The sequence below is a fragment of the Buteo buteo genome, chromosome 3, assembly GCF_964188355.1.
Source record: "Buteo buteo chromosome 3, bButBut1.hap1.1, whole genome shotgun sequence".
Taxonomy (NCBI): domain Eukaryota; kingdom Metazoa; phylum Chordata; class Aves; order Accipitriformes; family Accipitridae; genus Buteo; species Buteo buteo.
This window is the reverse complement of record NC_134173.1, coordinates 34,560,912-34,587,263: the sequence shown is the minus strand read 5'-3', so window position 1 is coordinate 34,587,263 and position 26,352 is coordinate 34,560,912. Positions and strand designations below refer to the sequence as shown.

At 36.4% G+C, this 26,352-nt stretch overlaps 1 protein-coding gene across 2 annotated transcripts in view; it reads left to right on the top strand.

Annotated features, from left to right (window-relative positions):
• ST18 (ST18 C2H2C-type zinc finger transcription factor) overlaps window positions 1-26,352 on the top strand; it is a 170,914-nt gene that overhangs the window by 81,585 nt on the left and 62,977 nt on the right. For both annotated transcript variants that reach the window (XM_075024312.1, XM_075024313.1), the window contains exons 3-5: window positions 13,124-13,230; window positions 19,903-19,957; window positions 21,854-21,884. In XM_075024312.1, coding sequence (XP_074880413.1) covers window positions 13,124-13,230; window positions 19,903-19,957; window positions 21,854-21,884 — 193 coding nt within the window. The remainder of the gene's footprint in view (window positions 1-13,123; window positions 13,231-19,902; window positions 19,958-21,853; window positions 21,885-26,352) is intronic.

The window sequence follows — 26,352 nt, the reverse complement described above, 5'->3', positions numbered from 1 at the left end:
ATACCTTGGACCTAAAGTTTCCTCTTGCATATATACAGCATTGATGAAATTTGGTGTGTGCTCAGATGTTAATGGAGAGCAGAATAGCAAAACTGAATATTGCTTTGCAGCTCAGAGGACCAAATTTTGCCCCTGAAATGTGATATTTACAAAAGGGAAGGGGGCAAATCCCTTCTTTGTTCTTAGGAGTCATTATACTTCCTTTCAGAAAAGGGTTTCTTTTCTCAAAACTAATTCTTAAAAAATAATAAGAAATTATTTTCTCAAAACTAATTCTTAAAAAATAATAATAAAAAAGCTGTAAAGATTTAACAATATCCATTCATTTTAAAATACAGGAGAGATTTCTACATTAAACCAGTTCGATTTTTTAAACACTGCTGATAGAAGCATTTCCAGACTCGGCTCCACATTTTCTTTCTTCCATTGGTCACTCCTCAGAGTCTGTAGGCACTTTTAGCGGTGTCTCTGTGATTTCTCTCTCTCCTCAGGCTTTCAAGACTCTGTAACTCAAGCTTCAAATAATAGAAGGATAGATTAGATGACGATTTTGCACTGTTTCTATGGGTGATTATAGTGGTTCAATGTTCCTCATGCTATCATAAAAACTGCAAGCAAGCTTGCAGTTCAAAATTTCAGTTGCTGTGCATACTTTGCATAGAATTCATGGGTTTTTTCTGTGTTTGAAGAGATCTGATGACACAAATTTTGATTTTTAGAGGATTATTTATTATATCCATAGCTTTAGCACATCGAAGTGATTTTTATTAAACAAATCTTCATCCTTTTAAGCTCTAGGGATAAGTTCTCAAAGTTTCTTCAGATTGAGGCAAAGTGCTTAAATTGTATTTCTAAGTGGGCAACTCAGAATTTCCTCAGGGATCGGAGCTGGATGGAGCTCCACTAAGCTATGCTAACCCTGATGTAGTGAATGGTTCCTGTAGTACAGCATGTAGCTATACACTACCCTAATCTATACCATGGGAGGCGCAGGTTGGCCTTGGAAGCAGGGAGCCATAGCTGGGTGTCTGACAGTCCTTTGCCTTTTCATACCTTTTTGCTGAGGGGAGGGTAACCACAGTAGTAAACTCTGCCATAAGATTATGCTTAGCTTGGTCTAATTTTGTAACAATGAGTTTTACAAAGGGTTAGTATCTATATATCTCCAGTAGCACTTCCACAGATGAGATTCAAAGTCAATGAAAATCATGGCCAAAATTGTGGGCATATGAAGTTCATTATGGTATAAATTGACACCAGTTCAATAAACATAACACTTCAGACTGATTTAACATCTATCCTGAAAAGCTCAACCTGCTCACATATAATATTCTCAGAGTTTTCTTCCCCACAACCAACATTTTAGTGCCTGTCATTAGAAAATGTCTTCTTAAATATCCCTTACTCATTTTGAATAGTGTGAGAGAATAAATAGCTTTAGCCCTGAATGCTTTGGGCCCAATGTTATTTATAGCAACAACATTAATAATACCACTTATTTTTGTTATTAATGTGAATAATGTGCTACTATTTTGGGATCACAGGGAATAATACTGTAATATGGAAGAAGTGCAAGTTGCTTTCAATCAGTGATTGACAGCCTTCAAACAGCAAGTTCAGCATTGTGGATACCCTTCAGGTCATACAGCTTGCTTCCCTATTTATTCATGGGGTTTTGGTATTTCTTTGTTAGTTGCATGATGATCCCTATCTTTTAAATTTAGAAGTTGCATGGCTATATTGATGATATTTTAAAAGTGAAGAAGTCAAGTTTTTAAGTGGGCACAGTGCAGAAGATATGATTTTTGGCCCTAAATTTTTCAGAGACACTATTTGGTGTGCGTCCTCCTTCCTGAACCTCCAAGAGGGATCCCCACAGTAGGACTATCATCAACCCATTAGGCTCTTTAGAGAAGATGTCTCCTAGCATCCCAGCTGCTTCAGTGTATAGCATGAAGTCTACTTCTAGTAGAGAGCTAGTAAGCCTTGTTACTGACAGAGTTCAGCTTAAGCAGACTGCATCTCAGGAAAGGGTGAACCTCAGTCCAAGGGGTTAGGTTTTCCCATTCACCAAATGGAGAGGACTTGTTCCCATTTTTCCTGCCTGTGGATAAAGAAGGCATAATGTTCTTCTCAAGAACCCAGGAGAAGACAAGCCAGTAACACGTGAAGACCTTTGAGTAGATGGAGAATGCCCGTGCTACCCCTGAGAATTTTTTTTTAATATTAAGAGTGAGTGAGATGTTGGAAGAAGGAATAATCTCTTGAGCAGAGGGAGAATCTGAGACAAAATGGGCATTACATAATAACAGTTTTCCCTGGCCTGACCTGAGTGATCAGAGGTTTCTGTGAATCATTAAGCCCAGTTAATGCACCTTCAGGAAATTCACTTTCACATAAAATTCCAAAACCAAGCAGGAGAATTGCTTCTAATAGAGCAATAAATAAATATCTGCCTTTTAAAAGACCATAACCACACAGCTCACAGTTTCTCATCACTCAGATTGTCTGAGGTTGTCAATACAGCTTGTGCAAGTTCAGTTGCCTGAGAGAAAGAGGTGGTTCATTACAGTAATGTTCAAAGGAAAGTGTACTGCTAATTTCCCAGATGACTATTCAAGTGATCCATTGGAATCCCATGCTGCTTTTGCCTTGGTATTTTCAAAAGCTAATTTATCATATTTTGAGCTGCCAGTCCTGCAAGGTTAACCTGGACCTGGAAAGCTTAAGTTTCTTCCTCCTTCATCATATTCAGATGACCGTATTCCTGCCTTAGATTTGTCAATGACCATTACCTCATGTGACAGCTAGCAAGGAATTCGGCTTCGAATAGTATCTTCATAAATGGGCCTGTTGCAGATACAATTGCGAGTAGTCGAGCTCATTCTCACATAACACGTACTGTGTGGTGCCCCTTTGGTGTGTGGTGAAAATTCACTTTCTCTTCTAACACCTACAGATCTTACCCTGAGGAAATCTGCTCAGTTCAGGGCAACCTCCATGTAGACAGTTTTAGCATAGAATCATGTTTTGGAGACAGTGCCAACTTAGAGTCCTGCCCTCAGTTATATGAAAAATGAACATTTTCTGATTGTTGACCCAAACAGGACTTGAGCTTTGGAAGCTCTGTCACAAAGCCCATCTTTAGCCATAGTCTTCGTAGCTTCCCACGAGGAAGCTGGCATAACCACTAGTGATTAACTGTAGGTGCTCATCGCTGCCAGGGAGGAGCTCGTGCCCTTACTTTCTTGGCAATAAAAGGAAGCCAGGTGTCAGTCCCCTCCCTGTTATTAGAGTTAGCCTTTCTAAATATCCCCAAGTTTTATACAGACCTTAAAGAAGAAATATAAAAGTGATGTATGAGGATCGCTCTTGATCTTATATGGCTATAAAGCATACATCCTGTTCACCCCAGCTAGAAAATGATGTGTTCTATTTAGTTGCTACTGAAGTACCTTCTAGGATTATGTAAAAACATTAGCAGGTTACTGAAAGTTTTCAATCATTGTCTTATTAGAGTTTGCCATAAGAAATAATACAAACTCTTTCCTTAAGTGCATTTATTTTTGCACTATTATCTGTTCTACTACTTAATATATTATAAAGAAGTTTTCTAGTTCATAGACCAGCAAGCTATAAATGAATATTCTCACCCAGCAATCAGGTAAGATGGATCTAATCTTCCTTATATAAACTATTATGCAATATTACAAAAAAAAAGAGAATTATTATTAGTTTTCATGTCCTTAGATTTCTACTCCTGTTGATTAATTCAGTAACCTTCAGAACATGATGTTGGCCTGAAAAGTACAGTTGTTTCCATGAAGAGGCATGGGAGTTTTACATATTTTTTTTAAAAACTGCTTTGCAAATTCTTTGCACAACAAACCTCACCAATATGTAAACAGGGCTCTAGCTACTGTGTTTGTCCACAGCTAGAGCTACAGATGAACACAGTGTAGTTGTGTGATGACAGGAACAGCTGACTCATTAGTAGAGAGCAGTGAAAGGTAATTAACCCTGGGAAAAGTACAGCTGCCATGCGAGCTGTTCCTTTCTGTAGGATCTGATTAGAAATTAGTGTTAAACCACTGATTCTTTAAAAAAATGTCATTGATAATTCACTTTCTCTCTCAGGTGTGGCCCCTAAAAGGGGCCTAGGATAGAACTAGTGTACAAAAGGTCTTCTATCTAAAAAGGCCTTTTCTGAGAGAAGTACACACCTGTTTGGCTGCTTCTGGACTTTTCTTAACCATGAATATTGTCCCAGCTTTGAATGTTTTGAGGACACCCTCCAAGTCTATGGGCAGTACAGAGAATGCATTGTCAAAATGATTTAAGGTAGAACATTGTTGATTGCCATAATGGTGCCTTTAGTGAGGCTGATTATTTAAAAGTCACAGCTACTACTTCTTGTATCAGGACATAGTTCTGATGCAAAATGATGCAGACTTCTTTAAAAGAAAACAAAAATCTGTCTCCTAGGGTCGGTGAGCACAACATATGAAAAAAAAATGATTACGTCCTGAGCACAAGAGCCACCTCGCAGCCCACCCCTTTTCCTGTACATGTATTGGCATTTGAGGTGTAAACAGAAGAGGCAGAACCCATGAATTAATGTGACATCCAAACAACAAACTAGACTATTCCATATATATTCAGACATCTGATATAGGCCTACTTATCAAGAATGACATGACTATCAAATAAAATAGCAAAATTTCATTGATGTGCTATCAGAATTTCTAAACTGCTCTTTATTATTTACAGCTGTCATATCCAAAATCCTTTCTAATCACCTTACTTTGTAAGATCATCTGACCAGGACTGTATCTTTGTATACCTGTGTGATTAGTATCAAGTGTATGTGACTGCTTCCACATGCAAATAACATGTATTATTGAGGTCCACGAGAGTGTTCTGGTTGTTTTCAATGGAGCCAGGCTTACACTAGGGAGCCTGAAAGAAAACTGTGTTTAAAGTGATGAAGTTTGTAAGACATCTCGCCATAGGAAGGCTTTTTTCATCTTGCTCAAGTCAAATTTGCTGCAATAGGATGAATAATAGATTACTATTATTTACCAATATAAAATAACATTACAAAGGTATGTTTCTGTAGTGTTATTGTTTAGTGGTACGGTGGGCGTTTTCTTACCACACATCTAATATGCTCACACTGAAATAAACTTTTCTCTTTCAGTTACTTTTAAATTAAATACAGTGCTTGCTGGGTACAATATTTGAACTTAATGTTACCACAAACATATAGACAGATAGATAGATATACACACTTTATTGACATTTTCAACACTGAGAGCAGAAACTTTCAAAGTAAAACAGTTAAAGATATTTCCTAGGAGAATGTTTCTCTTCATAGGAAAACAAGTGAAACAGATTTTTAAGATAAAGACCTGGCATGCCAAGAGTACAGTTACCTCTGGATTGCCTAATATGCTAGGAGAGAACATAAATGTGTTTTAAATTATTTTGCCATTCATCATGCATTAGTTAGTACTCATTCTTCTCAGAAGTGTCCTTTTCTATTTGTTCAGGGTTTGGGTTTTTTTTACTAAAAAAGCTTGAAACTAAAAAGGAAACTTTTTTTTCTTGGAAATCCCAAGTAATAGCATACTCTTGAAGTATCTGGTTGAGTTTCAGAGGAAGTAACAACACGAGCAGGCTATTAAATTGATGAATGCCTGAGGGTGAAAATAATATTCACCATCTTAAAACATGGTTAGAAATGCACAAAAGCACTTCACAGAACTCTATGTCGTTATCCTTATTTAGCTGAAAGGTGAAGAGACTTGCTGAAGGTCAAAGAATAGATCAGTGGCAGAGGCAGGAAGAGAGTTCCAGAATCCCTTTTTTCCAACTATTTGCTCAATCACAATGCCTTCTGTATATGTCTATGGCAGAAGACAGGTGCCATTTTAGGAAATAACCTTCGCCCCACTCTAGAATCATAAAAGGCTCCAAAAAGGGAATGTAAACAGCCATGCCTGGTGTCACTGACCTCTTAACATAACTTTAAACAGACTGAACACCCTTTTCCTTGCTCCACACACCTGACCCAAACATTTGCTGAGTGAAACCTTTTCAGATAAGAAGTCTGTCCCAGTGAACATTTTACATGCACATTTTGGTATCTGACAAATATTAGTCATTTTTTTTGCGTATCCTTTATGACATTGATTTTCAAGGTGTATTTTTTGTTCTTGTTTTATTTTTTCCTGTGCTCTTCAGCATGTTCCCAGGATCTTCAGGGCAGTGCAGTAGCGCAAGCAAGCCCCATTATCTTTAGCAGTTAGGGTCATTACAAGTCTTTTAGATGGTGGCAGACTGTACTTCACATGGCACTCTTGAAGCTAATGAACATATGTGATTTGCATGTTGAGGGAAGGCACACTTCTTCCCTTTGTGTGACTTTCCCTTTCTTGGGGCATGTCTGTCATGCTTAATGAAGAGAGCTTGGCATTCAGAGAGGGGAAGATGAATGCATAGGATAGCAGAATGGTAGTTATATTTCTTTTTATAAAAATAGTTTGTATTTTTATGTTCATTGTTCCTTTTGACTCCATGTCAGAGAATGTTCAATGAGCTAATTAGCCATGGGTTTTGTCCAGCGTAAGAATTGCAATGTCCTCATTCTGGCTATTAAATCAGCCCCCAAAAATTTGGCTGGAACACAGGGAAGGAATATAGTAACCTAGATTAAGCCTGTAAGTATTTGAGGAGTGAGCACTTTTACTGAACCTAATCAGTTCCAGCACTTCTGCAGAGGTTAAATGTAACCATAACAGCATCCCCATAAAATTGCCCTTCAAACTCATCGGTTCCTAACTAGCTTGCTGGAAACCATGTACGGCACAAGGACTGTAACAGTGGTGGCTAAACAGCAGGCATGTAGCAACACCAGAACCAGACCAGAATCTTGTGATGTTGAAGGAGGCTATAACAGAGTAATTAAACCAACACAATTTTGCTGCTCTTAGTCATACTGATCTGTGTGCTCAAGCATCTCCCACTGGCCTCAATCCTGCAACTACTAAGCACCCCTTTCGATGAGCAGAGCATGGTCATCTTTTGCTGAAGTCAGTAGTGATTCCCCCACACAGAACCTTACAACAGAGACGACTCTATGCAGGGAAAGTCATCCAGGCTGAAAAAGAGTAAACATGTTTTAAAAGAAAACAAACCTTGTGTTCCAGAGTCAATAACACATGCTCTTTGAACTTTCTTTTAAAATTGCTCTGAAATCATGAGGTTGTTATGGTGTGGTTTTACTCAAAATAATGCATATCATTGTAACACAAGCCTTGAAGTTAAGTGGCTACTTTAATGAAACATAGTTACCATATTTACGGCAGGAGAACAGAGAATAACTTTTAGTTCTTTTGAAGCTATGAATTAGTTTAAAAAGAGGCAAAGGAATAAACAAGCATGCAGAAGTTTATTATTCAGTTTCATGCCTGATCAACTCTAAAAAAGAAAAACTCTCCCTAGACTAGGGCATTAACATTTCCAGCTGAAATCTGTAATTGCCCATCAACAAACACAAAATTACATTTAAACTCTTCAGTATGTCTGTTTCCATGTTTTTTTCCTGAGTCAGAGAAGAAACAGATTTTTCCAAAGTTCTGCTTTCAGCATTTTGTTAATAACTGACATTTTACAGCATCCTGGTTGCTAAAAAAAATAATGTCCTAAAGGCAATAATACATTGCTAAACACAACTCACGAAATCTATGGTCTAGCTCTATTATTCATTATAAACACTATCTTAAGGTTGATGAGAGGGAAATGAGAATTTATCATAGTGAAGATGTCTTCTAGGACCAGCTTCATTGTTTTTCAGTTTAGCATTGAGATGTGCTCTATCCCTGAAGTGTTAATGGAGGTCACTGCTGTTGCTCTCCTTTACTGTGTCAAAGCAAAGGAGTTCTTACATAGTTGACTATTGAGAAACAAAATGATATTCTTTCCAGTATATCACCTTCAGCTTATGAACCTCTAGAGCAGCAGTGATTAACAGGACTTTTACAAAGTTTCTGTGTAGTTACAAGGACAGCTTCAATCTTCTGTCATTTTTTTGCATTAGCTATGATTATGCTTTTACCACCAAAATGCATTTATTTTAAAGGTAACAATACAGACTCAGAGAATAGCTTATGTTTCATCTATATTTATCAGCACTCACTGTACATTTGTGTCTTCATTACCAGGAAATATTAAGGGACATTGTGCCATCTATTCCTGTTTACAGTTTATTATGCAGAGATAGGAAACACTTAGCATGTAAAATGAATGTAGAAATTATTCCTGGATAGAAACACGGACATTTCCCACTCGTTGGCTCTTTCTCCTCCATCACCGGATCAGAGTGTAATTGTCAGTAATCAGGCCTGCTTGCTGCTGATAAAACCACTCTGAATGCTAGCAGCCTTCTTTGTGTGATGACTCAATTATTCCAGAAGTGCCTCATCAAATCTGCCCCATCAGCTGGGCTAATAAATAAGGAGAAGAAACTGGCCCCCCAAAGCAAATTATAAATCCATTTGCATTAACCATTTCGCTGGTCCATGATCTAGGCAGAAATAAGCATGGCAGATTGTGTTAAGCTTATTTGAATATGTTTATAATGTTTACAGCATGCAACCTTTTTTTTTTCTTCTTCTTTTTTTTTTTTCACAAGGTGTTGGAATTATTGGTCATGAATAGCATCTAAATGCAGTTATGTTAATTACAGCAAAGCCTCAGGCATCTTTAAGGGATAGTTTGTTGCTTAAATCAGGTGAAAGTTAAACCCTTCTGCTAGGCAAAATATGATCTTGCACATGGCATTGGAATTACTGCCATGTTTAAAAGAGAGGATGAGTGCCAAGGATGTGTTTTTACAGGTAGTGGAAGGACAACTGCCTGTGTTACCAGGCTGCCTTGCACTGGTAACATGACCTCCTGTTCATCTCAGGGTAGAACTAAGTAAGATAAAGTTTAGCCTTATAGTTGGGAAAGAAAACACAATAGTTGAAGCAGCAATAGTTCTGTTTCATGTGTACTCTGCACTTAATTGAAGTGCAAAGATGAGTACTCTGCCCCAAAGAAATTCCTTTTTGAAGCCCAAATTATACAAAAATGATGTTTCCAAGTAGAATCCTTCAGATTTCCAAGAGTGCCCATGTGTACTGCAGTGAGGGTGTTAAAGCGAAGTATCAGAAGGCCAAATGAAATTCATTTCTTTACTCATGTGGTGAACATTAGACGTGCACTTAAGGATCTCACTGAGGTGACCCATAAATTTGTGCAGAACTTTACATATTAAGTTACGTACTTCAGCCTGTGCAGGATAAAGATTGGACTGCAGTGAAGAGCTCAATATATCTTCATTGATTTGTAATGGAATCTTTTGCTTTCACATATTTTTTTCTCAAACACTAAATATGTTGCATTATTTTATCTTGAGAAGGAGAAATCACTGTCACTGTAGAAACACAAAAAATATACAGGGATCATAATGGTAAGCACATTGGATTTTGTTTCCTTAGCTATCACTTCCATTCTGAGTTGGCAAATCACAAACTGGTGTGATCATTCATTTTCATGTTTGTAATACATCAACTAGTGGTGTGGTAAATGAAAGAAAATCAAATTAATGTATTGGAAATGATATCCATTATGCTCAAAAAAAGTTGTTGGGGTCTTTTACAGTGTAGTACAGCTTTGTGTACTGCAATTCTAACAGAGAAAACAACCTCAGACTTCTGGTGAGATAATTTTTGACTGTAGAATATGTCTTTTCTCATTATTAAATCCTCAGGAACTCTAATAATCTGACCTGAATGAGTGGACTTTCACCTGTAGACACCCATAGACAAGAATGGTTGCTTGAAGGGATTTGTCACACACATCTGATGTTGAGGATCAGGGCCCAAACGGTGATTCACATCAGTATCCTGGTATGACTCATGGATCTCAGTAGGATGGCACTTCAGAGTCAGTACAAAATCATGTTACACTGGAAATGGCTATAAACCAAAGAATGAATTGCAAAGGTTCCAGGTGACTTCACTGAACCATTACACTGTCAAATCAAGCAACTCATTTATTCTGTCTTTGTGGGTTTGTAAAGTTTATTATTCAGTTGACTTGAGGTGCTGGTTGAAAACAGTGCAGGTTTTCTTTGTAGGCAGGCAAACTTCACCTTCAGGATTAAAAAATTCTGTTCAGACACATAGGGAGTTGAAGTGTAGACATAATTTGCCATCTGTAAATCCTTTTGAATTCTTTACTAAAACAGACAAATGAGTTAATGCAACCTATTAATGGATTGGGCCAAATGAAGATATGTGTGGACTTAAGGGGAGTGATCCCACCAAAGAACCTTGGCTGACAAATAAGTAAGTGAGTTCTACCTGATTTCCATCAACAACAATCTTATCATCAAAGTCACCAATAACCTAGACACATGTTCTTTATGGGCTCTTGATGCTGAGATCTTACCTTTTCCAGTTGGCATTGCAGACTTTTATCTGCACTTCTTGCAATAACTCAAAATTTGGCCAATGATTAATTTTATAATTCATGAAATATACTAAAATAAAGTGTTTCTCAATAGCTTACTGTATAAGATGTTGATGTTACTGTGAAATCAACACTAACTCTTGTTTGCTAACTGAAGTATGAGATCCCAGCACTTATATTTGAAATGTAAGTTGCTTCTTGGAGTGTGGACACAGGTGATGCATAGTTTATATTCCATTAGGGATACGTCACATCCCATGACACAGCATAATCCTACACAACCTGTTTATAACATGACAAATGCATGACATTGCATTAGACTTTTTATGAAACACTGTATCTTCAAATGTGGGTACTCACCCACGAATCAGCTGTATGGCAGCCAGCACCCTGTTATGTGAAAGAAATAGAAAATAGCACATTTAAACTTACTAACCAGTAACTTCTGTTGCGATTAAACAACAACAACAAGAGGGGTTGGGGTTTTGTGCTTTATATAAGGTCTTGCTTTTGTCCTACTGTAGCACACTCTGCTTTACAAAGATAGCTGATGATGTTGCATGAGGGGCAGATGGGAGTAAAATAGCAAATGGCACTGTTGCATGTAGTTTTCCAGTACAATTTTAAAACCTGCCCCCCAGCCCTGACCCAGCCCAGACTCCTCTTCTTAAAAGGAGAATTTTCAATGTATTAGCTTATTATGTAAAGTTAAATGCAAAAAGTTTTGTATATTTTCCTCTCCTTTGTGCACTTTTCCAAGTGGATCTCAGCTGTGGTGTCTTAACTCTCGGTCCCTTAGGATGAGAGAGACAGCAGATGGGGTTAGGGCAGAGGGCTGATGCTTCTGACAGCAAACGGCCTGGTTGTTGAGTGGAAGCTGTGAGCGTCAGGAAGCTCCTTTTCCCCAGAGAACCAACTAACCACTGAAGAAAGTTGAAAATGAGCCCTTTGAGAAACGCTATTAAAAGTAGTAAAAAATTGCAATTGTGCAGATGATGTGCTGCTGTGTGGTTATTCGGATGCTAATGAGTTTGACATTAGGGAACTCAAAGGGTTTACAGCTACTCCCTTATGTGATTTGGTTCTTTATTGGCAATCTTTGAGAAAATAAATGAAAAATATAATGCTAATAAATACATAACATGATAGGATTTTAGACAAAAAGCTGCTAAGTTTTAGGCTTTAAAGCGAGCTTTGTTCACCATTGTAGTTATTCTCAGGGATCTTTTGTTCTAGGTTAGTGTGTTTTGAACAAAGAGGAAGAGGCAGGTAGAAAGCTTTAAGACTCCTCTTGGTTTTTTTCATGGATGTTGAACTAGAATAACAGGGAAAGAGGCCTTTGAGGATAAACAACATCTTTTTCCAGCAACATATTGGCTAGAAAATGGCTTAAAAAATCTTTTCAGTATTGGGCTGTTTTGTTCTGGGTTTTCTCCCTTCTTTATCATCCTGCATCTGTTGTCTGTTTTGCTATTTGATAAAAGCGTATTTATTTTAATTAAAAGTTATTGATGGGATGCAACTAATATTCTATCTATTGGGACTCAAGCAGAAATTAGTCACTCAATGAACTCTAGCTTCCCAGAGAATCTGTTTAGAATGAGCCTTTCCAAGTTCAGAAATGTAACATTATAAATTTTACTGACAAAACTTCATCAGATATCATTAAATGAATACTTAAAGTTTCACTTTCAAGTTCCAAAAGTTTATCTGTAAACTTTGCCATAATTGGAATATGTTGAATGAACAGATCTATTTTCCTAAATACACTGGATACTATTTGAAAAGGACCTATGAAGTTGCAAGTGATAGTAAAATTTTTATATTTTGGTCACTAGTGGCAGGAGTGATGCCAAAATAAAGCCTTCCCATAATAACTGCTTACAGCCATATTTTTCAGGTTGCAAGAGCCTACAACTTTAAGTGTTCAAAGGGTTTGGGTATTCATTATTTCTGAATACAAGGCCCTCAGTATTGTACACTCAGATAAAAACTTCTGCAGCTCTTCTTCCCTTGCTGTTACTGTTGATTTAGAGGGAGATTCCTCACAGAAAGGAATAAAAACTGAGCATGGAGAAATGTCAAGGATTTCCTTCAGTTTGCTTATTGTAAGAACACTACCAGTCTGCCAAACTTTAAACTTTGATATTCAAAATCAGGAAAAAAAAACCTGAGGGGTTTTCTGCTACTATTGAAATATTTTAGAATGCTTCTCATTTATTTCACATCATGTACTGAACCATCCTACTCAGTCAAAGGGGTTCTAATGCAGTAAAAACATTTGACTAAGGATTTCTACACATAGAAACTGTGGATTTTTGTCTGTGCAAGAAGAGAAACTTTTCTTAGAGCAGGTCTATTTCATAAGCTATCGGAAAGAGCATTAACAATATAAAGAAAGTATGAACACAAAAGAAAAATTGCTATTCTTTCTGCCTTTTAAAAGCATCATTGAAGCCTGTATATCACATCTTTGAAAAACTACACAAGAAAACAATGCACCTGGATTATTTGCCCATTTGATTTAAAGAGTGTCCTGTTTCATCTACATTTTATTTAGTATAGCTGGCTTTTGCTTTTCTTTTGTTGTTTTGTTTTTCAGAGAATGAATTTCAGGATTATCTGTTAAATCAGGCAAGGCATCTTGGGCTGAGTGACGAATTTGGTCCTTTGGAATCTGCATATATTTTCACCCAGAAACACGCAAAGGTGGGATAATTTATTTACAAAAATTAATTTGAGTCAAAATATTCCTCTATATTGGTACTAGAATACTATGTGGTTTCATGTGTAGTGTCTCGTGTACTAGGACTGTTTTTCTCGTATAGCATCTGCTGTTTTAAGAACAGTAGCCATCAACAGTCAGGTATAACAATATTGAACAATTGAAAAAGTTATACATCTTTGTAAATACTAGAAAATCTAGTTTTTAAGTTTCAGAACTACACTCTGTTAGCATTACATACTGACAGGAACACAACTATCTTTGAATCTATATGACTCCAGAAGTGAGAATGTATTTCATAATGCACTGCTTAAATTTAATCTGTGAGGGATAGATTATTTGTGATTTTTTTTTTATAGTGCTTATTGAGGTTTTTTTTAACTACACATCAGTTGGGTAGGATACAAACTTTGGTGTATTTGTAAAAAATTTCAAAGTGTCAAAGCACTTTTTTCTTTGTGAATATTGACACTTTTTTCTTCTAAAAAAATGTATTTAGTACATAGTAGCCCAGGAAGTAGTAACAAGACATTGACATAAATAAAAAATAAAAATCCAGGAAAAAAAGCCTCTGGAAAGTAGGATCACACATCAGCTTGTGTTGAGCTGCATTTCAGCATGGTAGACTATATAATTTTTCTCTAAATTTAAAAAGCTAGCAGTTGCCCCTTAATTTCATAAAGCTGTGACTCTGCCCTCTAAAGCCTTGGTAAAGCAGACTAATAGAAATACTTGGCACATGTTGGTTACCTAAGGGAATAATAGAACTATTTGCTGTAGTCGTTTGGCAAAAGGACATAAACATATGGCTTTGGTTTATATTCAGCACTGCCAGTTGTGCAAAGTTGCATGGCTGAAGTATACAACAGCAGTGACAACTCAGAAATCAGAAGTGAGAATCAAAATAAATCATCCTCATTACAAAGCTCTTGAAGCTTGCCTCTGATTCAAGGTTTATTTTGTTGCTGCATATTTTCAAGTAGTGACTTCAATATAAAAAAACCATCATCTTCTCAAAAATATGTATACCATTCAACCACACTATAAAATGCCAAATTATCGATTATTTATATGTGGTATAAACATGCTTTAAAGTTTGCATTCAGTAGATGTACTTACTTATTTTAACTCCTGAGAAATGAATACATCTGAACCAATTATTTCCATGTTATTCAACTTTCTCCTAGAGAAATCAGGAATAACGTTGTATAAACTAAAGTAAAAGTTTCAAAAATAAAGATGAGATGACTCCTTGGTTAAGAATAATCAAAATCACAAAACAAGGTGTATTTTTAGTTACAGTCTTTAAGAACACCTACTTTGTAAATATTTTTATACTTTCTGGCTATCAACATGTTATTAAAAAAAGAAGAACGAGAAACTTTACCATGGTACAAGCAATGTTCCTAAAAATGTGGTCTTTGGATTTTGGATTTTTTTACTGCCAGTAATCAGAATATATAAGCTTTATCTAGAAGTTGCTATGTGAGTACTTTACATTTCCTTCTCGCACCGTACTTCTCACCATCAATCTGCCATTAATACTTCATATTAAAAAAAGCTATCGTAGAATGACAGAAAGATGCAGTCAGCATACATATATACACAGCCAGCCAAACAGTGCTCTGTACTTCTGGACAGGCTATAGGAAATCTTCTTGCTTTCAGATTTATTTAAAAAATCTTTTTATTTATGACATTATCCTCTTTTTATGCGTTAGATTCTTAAATGAGTTCTTCAAAAGAAATGTTAAAATATGAGTACCAAAAGCATTGAAACCTTGCTCTGAAGGTATTATTTATTGTAGGGAGAGGCACACAGTGTCATGTCACTTTGGGACACAGTACAGCACAGACCTGTTTGTAGTGCTTAGTAGTTTCTGACTTCAACTTTGAAGTTTGTGGCTTGTGTTTGAGACTTGAGGATGGATTCCTGTGCCTAAAAAATCATCAAGTTGTTTTTGTTTTTGTTTTGTTTTGTTTTGTTTTTTCTGGCAAAGTTTATTAGTCTAGTGACAGATATAGCTGTTGCCTCTATACAAACTTTTAATAGTTTACAAATTAAAAATAGTAAAGAAAAGCTATTCTTTTTTCAGACCTCTCAAAATCAGCTAAGGTTTGTCCTAGAAAAGTTGTTTGCCAAATTTCATTCTGAAAATCAGATGTAACTTTTAGTTGGAAAATCACAATGAAATGTCAATTTTTTTACTCCTCACCTCTAGATAAACTGGTTATTTCTTTTCCTCTAGCTGGTTACACAAAAGGAAACCGACTGCCAGTCCAGCAGTGTGAAACCCACTCCGGGAAAATCATGCTTGTACAAAGATTACAATAGAAATTAGAAAGTGCATAGCTCTTACGTTAGCTCTTTCCAGGAGGTGCATTTCACTTTTACCTATGTCAGCAGCACTGGGTTCCCCAAGTCATAGTTTATTTCACAGTAATGTGCTGTAAAACTATGCTACCAAGATAGCAGTATCAATTTAGTTTCTGAATTCAGAATTAAAAATGTGCAAGTAAACTGAAATAGTTGTTCTTATTATTATTGTTATTATTATCATTTATTGCACATGCCCTATTTTCAGCTGTTAGTCATATTCTTGGATCCGATTATAATATCAGTACATGCACATGTGCACAGATAGACTCCAGGCACACAAAAAACCAAACTCAGAGCCAAATCCTGATTCTCTCACTCAGGGAAGTATTTCCAGGTGCTGCTCTCGAGTCCACTGACTGCAGTGGGATGGTACAAACAGAAGAAGTAACATTTGGTTTCTGCAGCCAGCAACTCTGAAATAGTTTGCTCTGACAGTATGATTGCTGCTATTCCACCAATAAATTCATCTGGAGAAACATGAATACCCTGTAGCAGTCACATAGCAAGTTACTCCAGTTTCAGCCAAGCAGAATTTGTGGTATCGTTGGTGACTCCAGTCAGTTTTCTGGGACCTAGTTATTGACTTACCCTTAAGCCTCAACCAATATTGAAGGAAAGGTGGAGGGAGGAGCAAATTGAAATTCACAAAGTCAGACAGAAAGCATTCCAAAACTTAGGGAGATTTCTTGGAACATGCTTTTGGAAAATAATTCAACATCGACATCCTCAGTAAATTTCCAAGTCACAGAAATAAGGCATAACTGAAGCAATTCTAAAGCAAGTATTTATTTATTAGCCTGCTTGCCTAATGATTTGGGACTGCATAGCTCCTACCCCTCTGGCACTGTGTTTCTGACTGTGTATTTCTCACTAATTCCTTTTGAGTCCATTAGCTAGTTTTAACTAATTTTGAAAAGAAAATGTTTAGACCAGTTTAAAATCCATTGAATCAGAGAATCTAGGTATAAGACACAGTGTTAAAGTGGAGTTAATTCCACTTGTCGTTATTTTTGTGAAACATGCCCTTAAAAAATATGGGACTATAACCCTCAATAAAATATTCCTGACAAGCACTTAGATATTATCGTGATGGTAGTGCAAGGATTTTGTGCAGACATGACCATTCTATATATCCCTTATGGCTTCTTTTCTCAAGACAACATATATACTGGGAGGGAGAGTTGACCATCCCCGGCTTTGAGAACATGAAGCACCTTCCAGAATCCATCCAACCTTTACAGTACACAGCAGTAATAAGATATGTCTTTCAATTTTACACCTTGATAACGATTACCTCTAAAAATTTCAGATGGAATTTTGCAGTTTATTTCTTTTGTTGTTCCATGGGTGATTTAAAGGTTTGAATACTTCTTGCTGACCATCTGAGGCTGTAATTTCACGTAAAACAATCACTATGTAGATAACAATCAGAAGTGAGAAACTTTGTTCACTTTTTCAGTATCAGGCAGTCTCTGAAAGAACTATGAAAACCCAAAGATATTGCATTTAAATTTTGAGCAAGAGAAGTCTTTTTGCTGACACACTTTAAAAAAAACACAGTTTTATTCAGTTACTTCTGTAAAACTTTCAGGTTAATGTTTGGGACTTTTTGTAAGTTAAGGTGGTTTTTTATGCAACACAGACATGATAATTATTTTAATATGTGGTATGCACCAGGCTAATTAGTTCTATAAATTTTAGGTTTGAGTTGATTAAACTTCTCTCATAGTTTCAAATTATTAGAAGGAAAGGAAATCAATAGAAAAATCACCTACATTGATTTTATTGTTGGTTTTCACTTATTGTGCAGTTTTTAAATATTCATCACAATGCAACGTGCTATTTAGACCAAAGTAACTGCTGTTCAGTAGAAGCAGTGGACACTTTTTGTTTCATAATTAAAAGAGCAGCACTGTGATTGGTGTGGTATTTATTATGAAATGATGACAAAGGAGTACCAGTGGTTTTAATAGTTTTAGCTTACAGGAGCTGTTGTTAATTTTGTCTGTAGAGTTGCAGGTGAAATAATGCACAGTGGATAAATAGTCTATATTGGTTTAACTGAACATAATATATAGTGTGTTCTGGAGTTGTTTGTCTCAATAGACTATAGTAATCAAAAGTAATGAACCTATTATGTGCAGGACCTTGGAGAGCATAGAATGGCAGTAAAAGTGTGGCACATAAAAGGTTTATTAAAGGAAATTAAAGTCCATCATTGCCACACCTGCTCCCCTATTATAAGTCTATGGCAGGTCAGTGCCTTCAATCACAACTCAGCATCAGAGAACAGAGCCATGTTTCCCATTACCATTGCAGTCACATTGCAAAAACTCGTTCTCCAGGTTTTAAGGATAGTAACAAGTAAAGGCTGCCATCAGCCCCACTGCGTAAACACAAGCCACTTATGTTCCTTCACTGCTAATAATCAACATCAGATGTAAATTTAAACAGAGGAAAGATATCATTTTCTGGCTTTGAGGTGCATTTCAATCAATTTACACTTTCATTTCAGATATTGCTAACCTGTGTTCTAGAATTAGACTTCTTGAAGTACATGAACACTCTTTTCAAATGTTTGTGTTCTCTCCTGCAAATAGGTATTTTGATTCCAGTAGCTGTATATAATATGTAACTATATATAACAACAAATAGAAAAAAAAAACAACAGGAAGTTAAAGAAATGCTTTTTCTTCCCTATAAAGGCTGACTTTACCCTTTTTCTTTCTCAGGTCAATTTTGACATATTCTGTAATGTTCTTTCAGATAAGACCTTCAAAATATCTCAGTTATCTGAGTCACATAAAGCTAAAAATAAAGCATCCTCAGATCTTCAAACTCTATAAATGTAAAAAGGCACAAACAGAACTTCTTGCACCTTCCCTCAGTAGAGCAAAACAGTTCTGCTGATCCTCGGAAAGGAAGAGTGCAATAATAGACAGGATCTTCTGTTGACATCGTTTTTTATCTAGCCACCTTTTGCAGGGAAAGATGCCAGGCATAGGCAACTTCTGGTATCCACAGAATGAATCCACCTTTTGCTCAACAGTTTTATAAATCAGATGTTGGTGTCTGCATTTGTTTCTGCATATTGATCTGCAGAAGCACGTGGGACTTGCTTTGTCTACATTATGTTTGATCATCACCATTTTACAAACACGGAAACTGAGATTCAAGACAAAGATAGATAGTAAGATATTACCGGACACTGAAGAAGAATTCCAGGGTTCCTGATATTTTGCCTAGACAAAAATTCCTCTTGAGAGAATCTTCCTTACAGAAAAATTAAGAGTTATTTCAGAAAGAAGAGGAGTTTGCCTCCCTGGACATGGTCAAAATTCTACTGTTGTACAATCTGCTGTATGTCACTGCAGCTCTCCACACCAGAACATGAAATCTTAATCCATTTGAATTTCAGGGGTTTGTAATAAAATCCATGGATTGAAAACCTGCCCCTACAATTATGGGTCTGGGCTGGATCCAAGACCAGAAGGTGCATTTTTCCAGTGCTGGTTTAGATGTAGCCAAAAGTGTCATGAGAACAGCTGATCTTGAAAGGTCTCTCTTATTTCAGTCAGAAATCTTACTGCAACAGCTGACTTTTGGGGTGGTTGGATTTTTTGGTTGTGTTGTTTGGGTTTTTTTAATGTGAAATACAAACCTGGACACTTACAGTCTACACCCCCCCTCCCCCCCCCAAAAAAAAAAATAAAAAAAAAATCTGTAACTGTCTCTTTGACCAAAACTTCTGTAAGAAGTAACTAAATGGTGAAGAATTTTAAAGCTGTACATGTGCAATCATGCACATTCAAGCAAGAGGGTTTCACATTTTAAGGATGAAGTCGTCAGAAATGCAGGTTCCAACGCAGCTATTAAGACATGCTTCAGTTACAACAATAATGCCGAGTGCCTGTAGGCACTGTGTCTTCTTGGGACCTTTTCTTCCAGGAGGTAGATGCTGAAAGCAGCACTCATACAGCATTGCTGTGTCTAACCTTATGCCTTCAGCAAACACCTGTAGACCTTGTCATTAAACCTTACAGAGTCACTCATAACCATCACTTTATTAAACAAATCTGTACCATTAAAGGTATCTCCTAGGTATTTACCAGATATTCACAGATGGCTTTTTATCTCTTTGACAAGATTAATAAGGCATGATTATTCTTCTTTCTATTACTGTCTAGCCTTTGGAAATGTGGAAAAAAAGCATTGGAGACTTTTTTTTTCCTCAATGGCAAAAGGAATGAATTAAAGACTTTGTGTTAATATTACAGATGGATGCAGATGGGGAAAATAAAAAGCTGCGCACGCGCTCAAAAGGAACCAAGGGTGAGTTAGCAAGCACGTTCCATGACCCTGTGCCCAGCACACCATGAAATATGATAGTTCCTGTGCACAGTCCCTAATGTGCAGTAAGAGAGTGTGTATCTTCCTTAGGGCTGCTTTTTTAATCAAGGCAGGACACAGACTGCTGGCATTAAGAGGCACGATGTTATTAGCTATGGTTTAAAGCAAAGCAGAAAAAATCTACTGTATGCTATTTTCTTTGAGCTATTTCTCAAAGAAAATAAAGGTTATGCTTTTTATTATGCAAACAAAGATTTTCCGTAGGGAGTACAGCTAAACAATATTGAATGGATGTTTTCAAAATAATGTACAAAACTTTGTCTCAGCCAACTGAATGTTTTTCTGTCTATTGCCATTAATTATCTGTAAATTAGATGTGTAAATGTTCCAGAAGTAAATTGACTTTAATCAAAAGGTGCAGGTGTATGCAGCAGAGGAGAACCCTGTGCTTTTTTAAAGTACTGGTGCTCATGTTTCATTTTGCAAAGTTATGACATAGTTGTATTTCCCAGCTATTCCTCTCTTTTTGTAAGGAACAGATGGAAATGCAGTACTGAGAGATAAACAGGCCCTTAATGATCTCAACATCTGGAAAACATGATTGACTAGCAATACAGCCCTTTCAGGAAAATAACTTTTTATTTTAATTCATAACACTTTTTGTGACTCTTGATAATGAGTGATAAATGGAGTTACATAAAAATAAATGTCAGAGTTTTGCCTGCCCTCTGAACATTTTTGCTTACGACTATTTTCAGAGGTGCAAAGCACCCATCCTTCACTTAAATTTTAATGTGAATTGTGCACTCTCAGGATTGTGCAAAACAGATTAATTTCATTCATTATCATAACTCAGTAGTTCTGGATTGTTAATATCATGCTTCCAGCTTCAAGCTGTGGTCAGAATGAAAAATTCAAGTGTGGTTTGGCTTAGTTCTTTAGTTGCAAATGACCAAAGGGGTGAAAAGTGCTAACTTCTCTTAGGAAAAGATAGAGGAAGGGTGTGGGAGTGCCACAAAATGCCCGCAGACAAGGGGATAAATACAGACAAGCCTTTCTAAAAATGATAAGCACTATCATATCAAAACTTTGATGCATCCCTCAGTAAAGTTCTCTGAAATTAATGTAAAATTCATATATATTTCAAAAGTACCAGAACAGAGGACTTGAACAAAGCCATTGAATACAGAAGTAATTCACACCTCAGCATTAGAGCATGTCTTTGTCGGTCGGGACTGTAAGTTAAAACAGTCTGGATGGCTTAGCAGACTTTACTTGTATTTAATAGGGGATTCACACCCTTTTCACTCAAAAAGCTAGTAACACATTTTTAAAACGTATGGATTTTCTTTCTCTGTAGTTCTTATACACATCCACACACCTCTATAAGAATTAATATATCTGGAACATTTTCCCAGAAGTGGAAACAACAAAAGTTGTCTGTGCCATATGAGTAATCCTTAGAACCACCTGTTGGCTTTGTCAATATGTTGTATATCCTTGTGTGGGTATTTGTATTTGTAAACACCAGCCTTCGTCATTCCGAAATTGAATTAAAATTCAGATAAAGCAGAGATTTGTCATTCTATTTTCAATAAAAACAAGTGCCTTCTCTTTTACTTTTGTTTTTTCTTGTTATTTTTATTATTGTTCCACTGAACATCATACTCCAGGTTTTATGCATCCTATAATCACTGTGTGAATTATACGTTCAGTTAACAGTTGCCACTAGTAGCTACAGTCCTGTGGGTAGCATGAAATAATCACCTGTGTTTTGATAGCCACTCCTCTGTCATCACAGATAGGCAGGTGCAAGGTTTCAGAAAGCACAAGTCTTGAAGTGTAAACTAATTCATTCTTTTCTGCTTTTATTAACAGTTCAAGTGGACTCTATAGCTCAAGAGCTCAGGTAAGAACCCACATTGTTTATTTTTTCAGTTTTATCTTCTGATTATATTGATAAATTCATACCAATGGTATGCTATAAAATAGAGAATCCAGCAAATGATGCATTATGTATAGATTTAGCATAGATCTGACAAAGGGTACTTGATGCAGATTCACTTTTTTAATATATAAAAAAAGCGCAAAATATTAGCAATAATTATGCAAACATAATCAAAAGTCATGCAGTGGGCAGGATTCTGGTATGCTGTCTTTATCTTCAGCCTGTGTCAGGGCACACAACAAAAGAGTATAGTTTCTGATCAGTCTTCAGTCTTCTTTTTCCTGTAATAAATATTATAATATTTCAACATCTGAACATTCTAAGAGAGACTAACATTTATAAGTTTTTGTAGATGGATTTTATAAAACTGATAGTCTCTGTAAACTACTGTAAGTTTTAAATGCACTAATGGCTCATTCTTCCTCAAGTACTTGCTGAGGTTTCATGTTTTATGAGTTCTTTTCAAATTTGCGTAAAGTGTGGCAGTCCATTCAAAACCATAAATTGTACAAGGATATTTCGGATCACAAATAATGTAAAATTTTTACATTATTACTTTAATCTTACTAATGAGTGCACCAACTCCTAATAACTGGTCCAAGATCTTAGAACAAACTCTGGAAAGACTGGCATATTATTCAGTACCAAATCTTCAAAAAAGAACATGTACCATCAAATTCAAGTTTTCTCTGGTACAAGTCCACTCTTCATGTCCCCCAAGGAAAATATTTACAGGTAGCTGCAAATTCCTAGAGTTATGACTCAAAATTACAATGGGCTACAGCTGCAATATAAATACTGAAAACATTTTTGCAAAAACTTCTTAAATTAACTTTTCATCACATGCTCCTGAGCTGCTTTCTTAACCACAGCAGGCATCTGAAGTACATGCTTGTGGGTTCACCCATCTAGGGAACAGAAACATCATCATGTGATTTATTTGATCAATCAAAGTGCCACTCTCTCTTAAGATAGGACATGAAATATTTACAGGAAGTTATCTGCAGTGAAGACAAGCAATATTTTAATGTTTTGTTTTATAATAAAACTGAGGAAATTATAAGCTTCTTATAGATATTGTATAAACAGAAGTGGAGGCTAACTTTTTGGATAAATTATTCATGGTGAGTCACTCATTCAGCTCTGCTGTGAATCTCATTTTTCTGTATGGCTTCAGTTTCCTGAGATTTAGTGCTTCTCCTTTTTCCTCTGTGCATCCCTAATTTATGCACCAGAAGGATGCATTAATCCGAAGAGGCAGTCATCCAAAAATGAGGATGGTCCATGTGTTCCTAAGAGAAAAATGTTTGAAAAATAGAGGATGTGCAAGTTTCTACAACATCAGGGAAGCTGTAATTTATGCATTATCGATTACAATAGCTTTACCCAAGTAATTTTGCTTTTCCCTGTGAAATGCATGCTAACTTAGGAACTACTGTGTAACAGATTACTCTCTCTGTCAGAGGTGTGGACTACCTCCATAAGGAAACATACATTCATTTAAAACAGTGAGTTAAACAGCCAATAAAGCCATTGCCCAGTCCTTAACTTGGTATTTGTAGTTTCTAGAGTACCAAATTCAATGTTGGGTGTCTCCATAGTCAAGTGGCTTTACTGGCATGCAAGTCAGGTGATCAACTTTTATGAACCTGTTTGTTTATGAAAAACTAGAGGAAGAGAGGCAGATGCTGCCTTTTGGAAATGTAGCCTATGAACTGCATTCCTATTACTCATACCCATATTATTGTGGAAAAGACTATTGAACGTTCCTCAAGAATTAAAGACTGAAATAGTCTGCTGTGTTCCCTGGATACAGATATTGGAACCACTGTCTTTTCTGACCAAGGTTCTAAATGCTGTGTTGGCTGAGAAATTTAAATCCATGCTTAATTAATTTCTCCTTTTCCCCTGGCTTATCCTATCTGACAAAGCACTTTTGCACTCCTTATTGAGTTTCTGTTACAAAGTGCCTTGGGATACTTCTACATGAAAGGCACTACATAAGCTTACATGCTCATATTGTATTATTATTAGTTTCATAACATTGATTGGTTCTAGAGCATTTGTTAGCCTTTTCTTATTCTGCAAGTTGTGTTTTATAAAGTACAGAATGAAATAAATTAAAAGCAAAACAAAGAGTTGCAATCACCAATTAGATTCAATAATGCATGAAAATTTCTCTATTCTAAATTTCAGGGGTTGCATTTTTGTTTAATGGCATTCAATGCCAAAAAATCCATTGATTTCAAGAAAGCCAAGGTTTCACCCAGAAATCTGACTAATGATTTTGCTATTACTCATCTCTTCCTGAGAAATAGGACAACCCTTCTGCACAAAAAAATACATTTTCAGAAAAACATCACCTTAAGGGACAAGTTTGGGTTTAATTTTTTTTCTGTTTAGCAAAATAACTAAAAATTCTCTTGCACTGTGCTGAGTGTTCAGAAGACAGTACTTTTCTTCTAGATACTGACCACCTACACACAACTCCTATTGAAGTGTCAAACTTGCACTGATTTCATGTAATTGTACTCCTTAAGGAATCCCAAATTTCAGTATCATATAAGTAATTTTCTTTATACATGAATATTATTAATACTGCTGTTATTAGTTCAGATTTATGAGACTTTTTTTTTACTATATCTACTGTATATGCTGTAGTGTTAAAGCATAACATGCTCAACTTAAGAAGTCCTTCAAAACAGAACTGTTTCTCCTTCCAGTCTTAATTAGTTACTTATGAACAACATGGATTAATTTTTCATTTAGGAATGTAGTTCTATGGTGATTTCATTGGTAGCTAAACTACCCAGAGGAAGAGATGAATCTTTTATTACAACCTAAATATAGCAAACACAATATGTGGTAGATGTGAGTGCTGAAGCCAGGAGAAGTCTGTCCCATACATTCCAGTTTGAATCTGACACCTTTGGGACATAACAACTCTGTTGTATCCATCTTCTGCAAGAAGCAGAAAGAAGAGGTCTTCTCAGATGATTTAGTCATGGACCACTGAAAGGACCAGGACCTTCAGCTGTGTTCAGGATTAGAATGAAAACCAAAGGGAAGTGAAGAATATTGGTGTGATGCATTCTCATTACTGTGTTCTATTTAACAGATGGGATACAGTACGATGAACCATCTGTAGGTTATGGAGTGGCATCTGGGTCAGACCAAGGAAGAGCAAATTGGATCAATCCAAGCACGGGATTACAAAAGCATAGATCAGTTTGGCTAAGTCCATATCTGAACAGAAAGGGTACCTTTTCTGGGTTAGATACAGGTGAAACCAAGTCTTTCTGGCTTCTGTCACTAATGATTAATGAAGACTCCACAAGGCACTGGTGTTTCAGGTCATGCAGAACAGTCCTGCTCTTTGATGAGAATAGTTACACTTCTCCCTACTCTCTGTAGTGTTGGATCACTTCAGAAGGACCATTTCTTCAGAAGTAAGGAAAGTTACTTATCTGGAACTCTTGTTCCAGAAGTTGTGAACCTTTTAAGATATTCAGATAAGTTGAACTGTTCATTGTGAATGTATAGAGACACGAGTATCTTGAATACTTTAGCAGGGAGAGAAATAACAGAGCAGAGCTGTCTGGATGCCTCTTCGATAGAAGGAATAACTGGACACTTCACCCTTTGCTGCTGTCTCTTGGTTAGGAGGGTGAGAAGCCAGCAAAGCAACCCTGCAATCAATGGTACTGAAGTATTTCACAAGGTTTATGTTACTGAAATGTACTCCTTAACTTTATCCAAAATGTTTAAGAGGTATGTCAATGTAAGTAACAGTATTGACAGCATACTAAAAAGCATTTCGCTCACTGAAGTAGTTATTACTTATACTACAATACTGAATATTTTGTTGGTTTCTTCTAAGTACTGGTAGGTGATATGTATCCAATTATACCTGAACTGTAGCTTCAGAAAGTAATAGAATGAAGGTAGACAGTTTGGTAAGATAGAATATAATTTGGCCACTCAGGAAAAGTTCGTGGCATGAAAGAAAAGGGCTGTGAGTGCCAAGTTGCATTTAGAAAGGAATGATTCATTGGTAAGTCTTTCTGAGCTTCATAAAATAAGCAGGTTTTTAAGAAGTAAGGTATGAAAAGAAAGCAGTAGCCTGGCAGATGACTTGAGAAAGAGGTGAAAACAGTATTTAGATGATGAAGTGGGCACATGAAAAAAAATCACATAAAAAGGCCCAAAAGTGTCCCTCAGTAAGAACTGAGATTATGACTGATTTGCGTAGCTATCACCTTCACAGTACTCTTATCCCATAACACTGCTTAAAAGTAAGACAGAGACTGAGAAAACTCTTTGTTCCTAGCCTGCATCTGGAAAAACTGACAGGTTTGTCCTCTGGGTTTGGCTTCTGTTTCCATAGGAGTTGGTCATAGACTCTGATTTTCTGGAAACTGCTGGGAAA